Source organism: Ixodes scapularis, unplaced genomic scaffold (genome assembly GCF_016920785.2).
Source record: "Ixodes scapularis isolate PalLabHiFi unplaced genomic scaffold, ASM1692078v2 PGA_scaffold12__126_contigs__length_90152505, whole genome shotgun sequence".
In the NCBI taxonomy this organism is placed as follows: Eukaryota; Metazoa; Arthropoda; class Arachnida; order Ixodida; family Ixodidae; genus Ixodes; species Ixodes scapularis.
The window spans coordinates 39,441,514-39,451,329 of NW_024609838.1; the positions used below are offsets into that span (position 1 = coordinate 39,441,514).

The 9,816-nt window shown below is 46.7% G+C and overlaps 1 protein-coding gene across 2 annotated transcripts; it reads left to right on the forward strand.

The window, feature by feature from the left end:
- Positions 1 to 1,129: 1,129 nt before the first annotated feature.
- Positions 1,130 to 8,994, forward strand: LOC8037639 (peroxiredoxin 1). Of its 2 annotated transcripts, none has more exons than XM_042289528.1 (6): positions 1,130 to 1,251; positions 3,278 to 3,415; positions 4,486 to 4,602; positions 6,277 to 6,399; positions 7,187 to 7,317; positions 8,723 to 8,994. In XM_042289528.1, exons 2-6 carry the CDS (start codon positions 3,282 to 3,284, stop codon positions 8,803 to 8,805), a joined length of 588 nt encoding a protein of 195 aa, XP_042145462.1. In that variant the 5' UTR covers positions 1,130 to 1,251; positions 3,278 to 3,281; the 3' UTR covers positions 8,806 to 8,994. The 2 variants fall into 2 exon arrangements, with proteins under 2 accessions (XP_042145462.1, XP_042145463.1); XM_042289529.1 differs by lacking the exon at positions 1,130 to 1,251 and adding an exon at positions 2,254 to 2,374.
- Positions 8,995 to 9,816: the final 822 nt, after the last annotated feature.

Below are 9,816 nucleotides of genomic sequence, written 5' to 3' on the forward strand. Positions count from 1 at the left end.
GAGCATTTGACACGCGGTTCGAGCCCCGCTCAGCTCAGGCGCTGGCTTTGCCAGTGCTTTCTTTCCCAGTCTCAGCTGAGACGCTGTTTCTAGTGAGGCGGCCCTGTCTTATGACGAAAGAATGTATGGACTGGCTGAACTGAAGTCTACACCCTTGACTGCTAAGCTGGCGGGCAGTGCAAGCAAGCTACGTGCCACTGCGTCACGTCAGCATAGGCACTGCACTGAAGGTCGCCACTTGTGAGAAATTATGACATTCAGCAGACTTCTAGGTTTGACTATATACTTTCTTTACTCAGTAGTAGCCTGTCACGAACTTAAATACTGCTCGAAGTACTTTGTGAAGCAGCTATACTCTTGTCGAGTACAACACTGATCGTATCATAATAGAAATTAGCGCGAAAAGACAACGAGCAAAGAGCAAGAACTGACTGGACACAGCGCTGCCCTGCTTGCTCTTGTTCTCGTACGTATATCCATGATCCACCTATCCTCACCCTGCTGAATGGCGTCCTCCTGGACACCACTTTGACACCCTGAACTGAGGGTCAGTAAATGTGTTTTCTTTCTCTCTCATAACGAAAAACAAAAACAGCGATGGGTGCTGTCAGTTTCTTGTTCTTCGTCCGTTTTCTTTTCGCGCTGTTTTTCCGTTACGTTATCGTTCCAACTCGCCCAACTTCCATATCCTTTTAAACTGATCGTACACCCGCTCTCCTAAAGTAAGACCAAAATTCTGAACAGGTCCGCGTCGTAGTTACACAGTATTGCATTTGATACTTTTAAATGTTGAAAGCAACCAATCGAAGCCACGCTGATTTAGAAACACGATAGGAAATCGCCGTCAAAAGTATTTTAAGAACAAAACGAGCGTGTCCGTCCCCCCTTTCTATGTATCTTCCTCATGTCTAAAAAGTATTTTTTTTTTGGGGGGTTCGCGAAAGAGAGCGAAAACAAACTTCGCGCGCAACCGAAGTACGGAGCGAAATGGGCGAAACTACAGCGAAACTCGCGAAACTAGCGAAACCAACGGTATCGAAGGCGAGAACATTCTGGAAATCGAGCACAACGGCGCGCCGGCGATGTGCGCGCCGATGCACATCCGGTTGCCGTCACACATCACGTGACGCATAGACGGGAAAAACCGCATAAAGAGTAGAAAGCGAACGTGCTCTTCCGCAGATAGCGGCAAGTTGTGTTGCAGTGTGCCGGTCGTCAATTTGGATTTTTGTCCTTCCTGCGCAAAGTACGGTGAGCGGACGTCGTTTTTCTATCGGGATCAGCGAAGATAACCGGAATAATTGATTCTGCGGGCTCGAATGATGCCGGTGGCATTAATTTAGTGATGATTTAATTCATTCTTCGGCCTCGAGCAGCGCCGTCGTCTCGTGTGATTGTGTCCTTTGTCACATTGTTCCGCTTTGATCTTTGCCGAAATTTACTGTTGGCGTCGCACTGAACCTCGGTCAGTAGTTTCGTGGGCAGTAGCGCGGAAACTGTTTCGGAGCACATGCCTTGCCTCTCTACATACGAAGGCCTGCTGCGGAAATTTTTCTTTGTGATTCGTTTCCGAGAATTCCGTTGCCTTCCGGAAAGAATATTAGGCAATATCTATCGCCTGTGCAATCAAGCGCGCTTACGCGTGCCCCTCGTTTTTACGTCAGCTGATAGCGGATTTACTACGAGGGGTTTGCCCGTAGATAACGTGGCTTTATCATCTAGCGCTCAGCTCGACCTTTATCTGATCGAACGAGGGAGTTTCTCGGCCACTGAAGGCGGAAGTGAAAATTTTGCTGAGGTACCGATCTGCGGGAAATTTTGGAGGTAGTGTATCTTCCAATGTGCTAACCGATGTAAAAAGCACGATGTTAAACTACAAAACAGGAGAAATCGCGGTGAAGGTTTTTCTGACAAGACTTGTATTTCGATCCTGAATTAATCTACTATTTTCTATCAGTATTTGTACAAGTCCGGCATCTGGCTGTAGACGCGTGCACGTAAAGTAAAGCCAAATATTGCTTTAAGAAACAATTAATTTGACACCGGAAACAATCGGTCACCATCCCCCGAAAGTGCTGTATATCTAACTGGAAAAAAAAAAAAAAAAATTGTATCCTGTTTTTGAACGTGTTTTACAGTATGATAATTACACGAAAAGCTGCGTATCTCCGCCAATCAACGTCGGTCCAATCAACGTCGGTCCGCACCACGTGATCGAGCTTTTTGCGCACGCTTGCGCGCAGTGTCGTGGTAATACAGATGATTGGGTTTGGCGAGCGATGTAGCTTGCACTGCATGATGACTGGGCGATAAACGGAGCACGGCCTTCAGCAAGCGCAGCTGCAGACCGCCGTTGCATTTGCGAGAGATACAGGTGCTTCTGGCTTTTGCGGGAATCGCATATGTGGAGCAGTGCGAATCCAATTTCGCTTTGTTTCTTCAACCTCTTTCATAGTATTTTCCTTTTATATGAAGCTTGCGATAAATTTATTTAAAGTCTGCAACTATGAAAGAGGTATTTTCCTTTTATATGAAGCTTGCGATAAATTTATTTAAAGTCTGCAATTTGCGTGTAAATACATAAGAAAACATTCACTTCGGTCTTCTATTTGGCTATCGGATGTGTCCATTTAAAAGTTCTTTAGTGTGTGGTACTTTTGGAAACATTCAAGAGGGTGGAAGAGCTGCAAACTAGATCTAGAGCCTAAGTGAATATTTTCTTTAATTTTCGTGTAAATTGCCCGCTTTAACGAGTTTCCCAATATTCCAAAGTATGACTCGTCATCAAAGTCATACCATAGCGGAGCACTCATCACTTGCAAGTACCAAGCTTTTGTCTTTTTGTTTGTCGACTAAAGAAGACCTTTGCATTGACGCTGTCATGTTGCGTACAGGTTGAGACTGTAGGACCCGAAATGCACAGCATTGTGTCCCACGAAGAGACCGTAATGAAATGGGACATCCCGGTTTCTTCATGCTACTCTGTGGTGGAGCTGAATGCTAAAATTTCTCCGTTAACCCACTCGCCTTTTTCGTTAAAACTGCACAAACATGCCGCCCGGATCCGTCTGGTGACATCAATGCCATGGCCGACAGCCCCTTCCATTGTTTGTCCACAAGAGGGTGAGCAGCGGGCTGGAGTTCTCTGTCGTAGCATATAAAAGAGTTTCAAGACACGAGCCGCACTGGGGTTGGGCTTCTTGGTGCTGTGACGGACAGCACGGTCGTGATTAGCTAAGAGGTTAATGTATTTCGTTTCCCTCTTCTCCCTTTCCAGAGAGATGGCACTTCCCAAGCTGACCCACCCCGCTCCGGACTTCAGCGGTACCGCAGTCGTCGGCGGACAATTCAAGGACATCAAGCTCTCAGACTACAAGGGAAAATACCTGGTTCTCTTCTTCTATCCCCTTGACTTGTGAGTACATGTGATGGCACTTACTCCAGTTGGTTTAACTTGCATATAGGGTGCCAACGATTGACCTTGGCATTGCGAGAAGCCGGAAAGATTGGTGCGCACGTATGTACCTCAAATGTGTGCCTATTGTCACGAATGACAAATGATGAGGTGGTGAATAACTGAAGAAACTAAACATTTAATGGGGCAAACTTGTGCCCAAAACAAAATGGAAAGGCCAGCGTTGCATTTGTCGACGCCGGCGAAAGACCAGGATTGAGCGCTAGGGGGAGGCTGTCTGTGGATTGACACGCGGAGCCCCTTATGTACACGCGTTGGCTTCTGGAACAATCGACCTAGAAGGTTCGGCGACTAGAACATTCATACCTCGAACAAGCAACAGAGTTCTCGAATGTACTGGAGCACTAGATTGCAAGAATAAAGACCAGTCGCTCCCAGGAATTGAACCCAACCTGCTTCGCGTGGGAAGCAAGCACGATAACCGTAGGCCACGGCCGTGCTGCCTACTTGCCCAGCTGCACGCGCGGCACTCTAATGGTGCACACGTTTTTGCATATAAATGTTGGGAACTATTTGTTTTGTGTTCATTCCAGGTGCTTAACAAGTTCTTTGGAGAGTTAGTCTCTTCTAAAGTGTTGCGATGCCCTACCGCTCTTGCACTTCACTGCATTTCTGTCTACCTGTTTGAGCGAGAAAATTAGCCGCCTCGGTGGCTCCGAGGCGAGAGCGCCGGCCTACAGATCCCCAGGTGGCGGGTTCGAATCCCGACCGAGGTGCCCGCATTATGACAGAGGCTTATTGCGGAGAAGGCGCTGTGGTAACCGAGCTTTCGGTTGCACGTCGAAAGATCCTCAGGTGGTCGAAATTAATCCTCAGTCTTCCGCTGGGGCGTGCCAGATGCCCGTCGTAGGTTTGGCATGTAAAACCCCCACATTTGACTTTGAGCGAGAAAATTACTTTTAGGCCTGTGTCACTAAACCCAAGTTCAAGTAATGGCGAATGTTTTATGTGCATGGGTGGAGTGTGGTGGTTTTCAGCCTTAAAAAATGCTTTGGCCTTCCTTGTTTCAGCACCTTTGTGTGTCCCACGGAGATCATTGCCTTCAGCGACCATGTGGAGGAGTTTAGGAAGATCAACTGCGAAGTGGTGGCGTGCTCGACGGATAGTCACTTCTGCCATCTTGCCTGGTGTGTATGCCCTCTCCCTTAGCCTTGTTTTCCCTCCATCGTGTCAGCCTTGTGGTTTTCTTTCGCCAATGGGGCAAATTGGTTAACTTTACAACTTTCTCTGAATGTATAGGGTGTCCGAAGTCGCCAGGCTTGATTTAAAATGGACCGTAATATTTGACGCCTCCACGTAGCAATCTAAACTTTTCGTCAAAGGTGCATTTCACAGGTTGGTTTTCTTCCAAATTTAAAAGCGTACCTTCATTTCTGTATAACAATGGGCCATGGAACTTTCCAGGGTCAATGGCAGGCAGCCACTCTGACAAGAGTCGGGTGTCGGGGCCTGCTTGGCACTCATATGGGTAGATGGTGCTACCTGCTTATCGAGACGTCTCGCGACAACCGTGGTTTATTAAAATTAACATAACCTTTTTGTAATGTACCTTTGGTTGTAAAATAAATGCAGAACATAAAGGAAACAATTGAAGTAAAAACAAACGTGTCTGCATAACTGCACTTCTGCTGCCAACGGATTTCGTCTGCATGTCGTCTCCTTTCGCTGGTCGGCTGCATCTTCCCATGCTGCTCCAGACGCAATCTATCGGTATGCTCGCCAAATTCGCCCCACAACTCTACTTGGTCGTCTGCGTCGCCACCCGCCGTTGACTCTAGCAAGTTTCTTGGCCCTATTTTTTACGGGAAGGGAGGGGGCTACGCTTTTCAATTTTGCAAGAAAAAACCAACCTCTAAATACTTTGACGAAAGCTATTCAAGTGAGTATTCATTCATTTAACAGATTTAACCTTTTCGACCACACCTCCAGGGACCCGCCTCGTGGCGACACAGATTGGCATTCTCTAGCAAGATTTAACGATGAGACGCTGCTCTAAGGTCTTCCTCCTCGGTACTCGTCTTATTAGATTGAAGCGGACGTTGTCTTGACTTACATGCATCCATACAGTCTTTTTGTTACATAATGGTACTGGTGTTTAAAATTTTTCTGTGCTTCTGTTCAAGTAATAGATGAGCGGTGTTTGGCTACTTCCGGTTCTTTAGTAAATTTTGTATAGCTGTTGGCAATGATCTGCAAGCCTGTCTAAGTGTGTTCTGAAAACCCCAGTCTAGAGGTTTCGGAATTGTGCTTGCACCTCAGTCATTTGTCCAACGGTGAAACATTCCTTAGGAACCGGAAGTTGCCAAACGCCGCTCACCTGCTGCCAATGAACGCAGACCTGCATTGTCTGCTTCCCGGGTTTGGAAATGCATGCCGCACATTGGCCTTGTCTGTAGCATATCCATGTTTAAAAACTGTTCAGACCAGATAGCTCTTCACCGATGAGAAATGGTAACGGTGATGTCTCTTCAATAATTGAACTTAAATGTATATTGATAGACAGTGTAGTCAGACTATGTAGGGACTTTTAAAATGCTTGGAGCTTGTAAATACAGTTATGGCCATAAAGCAAGGATTTTGGAGAGCACTTCAGTGCCCCTTTTGGGTCAATGCTTGTCTGTAACTATTGACAACTTGTAGGGGTGATCGCTAGGCCAACCTTTGGGGTTGTCTTGGCAATTTGTTTCCAACTGCCCACTGTTGTTGATAGCGTCTTGGTAGTTGGCTCAGGACCACTACATTTAACCCATCAAAGCACCACATGCTTGTAACGGTGAAGATATTTTGCACCCCTCTTGTAGGATCAACACTTCCAGGAAAGAGGGCGGTCTGGGCAACATGAACATCCCTCTCCTTGCTGACAAGACCTGCAAGATTTCCCGGGACTATGGTGTCCTTAAGGAAGACGAGGGCATCCCCTTCCGGTAGGGCCCAGTGTTACCAAGCCAGTGGTACATTCGCATGCTTTATAACAATACCTCCTAAATTGGGTATCTTGGGAATGGAAGCTGGTTTGCAAATTTGCATTTCAATGCGATAGACTTCACTACGACCGCTTGTGACTATATGTCAAGTGCCATTTATAGGGTTGTGCTGGAGCGTCGTGAGCTTGGCATCATTCTGATATTACTAAAAACCATTGCTCATGGACGGTCCGTAAATTCTGTTTCGCAATAGGCTGTTTCTCTGATTCACTCTGGCCACTTCGGTAACTATTTTAGGAGTGTATGGCATTTGTCCATGCTCATGGCAGTCCTTTTGTGACTGATATGGGACCAAGTTGAAGACTGGCACTGGTACGGAGCCTGGGTCATCTATTCCACTGTTTTGTCCATGAAATTTGTACAGTAAAGCCTCGTTATAACAAAATGGGATATAACAAACTAATGGATATAACAAAGCAATCGTAATTCCCCTTGCTTGCTAATAGTGGGAAGAAATGGACATTGGCTATAACAAACTAATGGTTATAACGAAATAATTACGATCGCTCCTTCAACTTTGTTGTAACGAGGTTTTACTGTACGCTTCTGTGTGCTATGCATTTGAGGGTGTTGCACGCATCCTTGCAATTCCAGCCTTACTAGAAACCCCGTAAAAAAAGATGTTCCTTTGAGACTAGGGTCTATGAGGTCCTTACTGGCTTGTCATTCGTCTGCACATATCCCTACGGCATCTGCATAAACGGTGGCACTTGTGGTACCGTTACAGGGGCCTGTTCATCATCGATGACAAGGGCAGGCTGCGCCAGATGACCATCAATGATTTGCCCGTCGGACGTTCGGTTGACGAGACTCTGCGGCTCGTCCAGGCCTTCCAGTACACGGACAAGCACGGCGAAGGTAGGGTGGCCAGAATTGCTCCGTTATACAAGCCATACCGTTTCTGGCACCTGCAGGACTCTTCTTGCTTTTGGCTAATTAAGTGGACCAGGGCCCGTTTGCTCGAAGCTGGTTAACTAACCGCGGTTAACCGGATTTCCTTACGAGGGGGAATTTTAGGTCATGTGACCGGCAGAGTAAGGACTGCGGGGAAACATGGCGGTGCCCCGTTGAGTGAGCGCCGCTCGCTTTGGAAATAATACGTCGTTTCAGCTGCAATATCGGGCGCGTTTGTCAGCAATGAATGGTGCAGGAGGCTTTCGATTTGCCCTACCTCACTTAAAACGCAAAGCATGAGCAATGACATCGCCACATTTTTTAGATAGTTTTTCGATTCTGGGAATTCATAAGCCTAAATGAACGAGACGGTTGTCGGCATGGCAACGTCTTTGAAAAGTGGATCACCTTGACTCAGTCGGCCCGGTACTGATAGCACACAAAAGCAGACAGCGTCCCCATAGACCTTAAGCTAAATTTCCCAAGCACCGAGGTGCATGATAAGAGTGTAGTTGCACGCGCTGCGCATGCTGGCGTCTGCAGTAGTAAGTATTCTAAAGCAAAAAGCCTACAACAAATTTTGCCGTGCACGCGCGTTCGTCAACGATTTATTATGATTAGTTACTTCGAATATTTTATAAGTGGAAGGCCAGTGCGCGCGGATCGTTGAATTACACTTCCAATGTTCTCCTCAATGTTAGGGTAATTTACTAATAGGTCAATTTTCACTGGAGCCGAATTACAGGTTTCTCAATTTATGACAGTTATATACAGTTCTTGCATGCCGGCCAACCATGCTACCGGTGTAACACCCGCATTTCAATGCTCACTTATTTCCCATCGTTTCTAGGACTGAACTTCGTCGTCCTCTCTTGAACTTGGAAGGAAATTTCAACGAGGCATGTCTTCACTTCAGACAGCCAAATATCTAGAAATTTTCGAAACATGGGTTAATTTAGTTTTACCTTACCGATTACCTGTACCACGAGCAATAAAAATTGTTTCCCGAGCTCAAATGTATGCCGCGCTGCGTCGCGAAAACACGGTAGCGCGCCTTTTTGGGTCCCCCATTTCGGGAACCTTTCCACGGAAGCCACTTATATTCGCTACAGCCAGGAGGTGACACCAGCTGCCACCCCATAATAAAACACGGAGCTATCGCTCATCCAGCCCTTGTCAAACTTGGCTAGGTACTTTTAGGTACCTAGTAGGGAAGGGCGGTTAACTTTTAACCGCGGTTAAAGTTAACCGGCTTCGAGCAAACGGGCCCAGGGCTTGAATTTTGCTTGGGTGGCCTTCCTGCGTTTTATTGCTCACGGTCATTGAATGCTGGAAGACTGGTTTTATCCTGTTTCTGTCCTTTCTGCAGTCTGCCCTGCCAACTGGAAGCCTGGGGGTGACACCATGAAGCCCGACCCCAAGGGAAGCAAGGACTACTTCTCCAAGCACTAGCATGCACCCCAAGAATCTCACCAAACAGCAGTACAGCCAAAGGACACTTCGCTTCAGAATGGAGACTCCCTACTCCTCTTACTTTCATGTTGCCGTGCATGCAACCTCGCCTGGTTTTCCAGTACATGTTGTATTGTTTTGTGAAGTGTTGTAAAGCTCCACTGTGTTAAAATAAACTTGTTTTGTGTATTCTCCTGCATCCTTACTTTGCCTTGTAAACGGTGCCTCTGAGAAATTGCTGGCACACAGCTCCGCATGTGGCAGGTTAGGTTTAAGATTCCTGCAATCCGACCGAGGCTTGTTCTGAAAGACGATGTAACAGCTTTTCGTTTCAGCTAGAGATCCCCAGGTGATTGAAATTAGTCTCGAGCCCTCTGCTGGGGGGGCATACCAGATGCCCTTCGTTGGTTTGTCATGTAAAACCCCAATTCAATCTCCCATGGTTTCACTGATCACAGGTGGGCTAGAGTGCGGCTTTCCTTGTGGCTTTTGATCTTGCCTAGAAGCAATCTGGATTTTTCAAGCAGAGAGTCCACAATCATGCTACCACCCAAGCCACCCTGAACAACTTTTCCGATAACTGGTTCCACTTCACTCCTGCGGTGGTGGTACCGCAGTGTGAGAATCGCTTTCTCCTGGATGATTTAGTTCATGATAAATGTACCTGCCTACACCTCCCTGAAGGGAAGAAATAAAGTAAGGCTCTAATACAGCTCGTGTATAGCAAAACTACAATTACTTATGCGTCGCAGACCCAGCCTCATACGTTATTCAACGACGATCATCCAGATGACAGCCATTTTGATGGGAACTAGCGTGCCCCCATAGGTCACCAAAGTTGCGAATAGTGCACAAACTGAAAAATGTGTTGGCTTCCCATGCGGAGCACAAGTTTGTCTGCTTATTGCATAGGGGTTGCAATGATGTCTGAACGCCGAGCTCTTATTTACTGATCGAAATAAGTAGTGGGTAGGCCTTAAGGCATCTAGCGTTGTCGACCTACTACTCTTT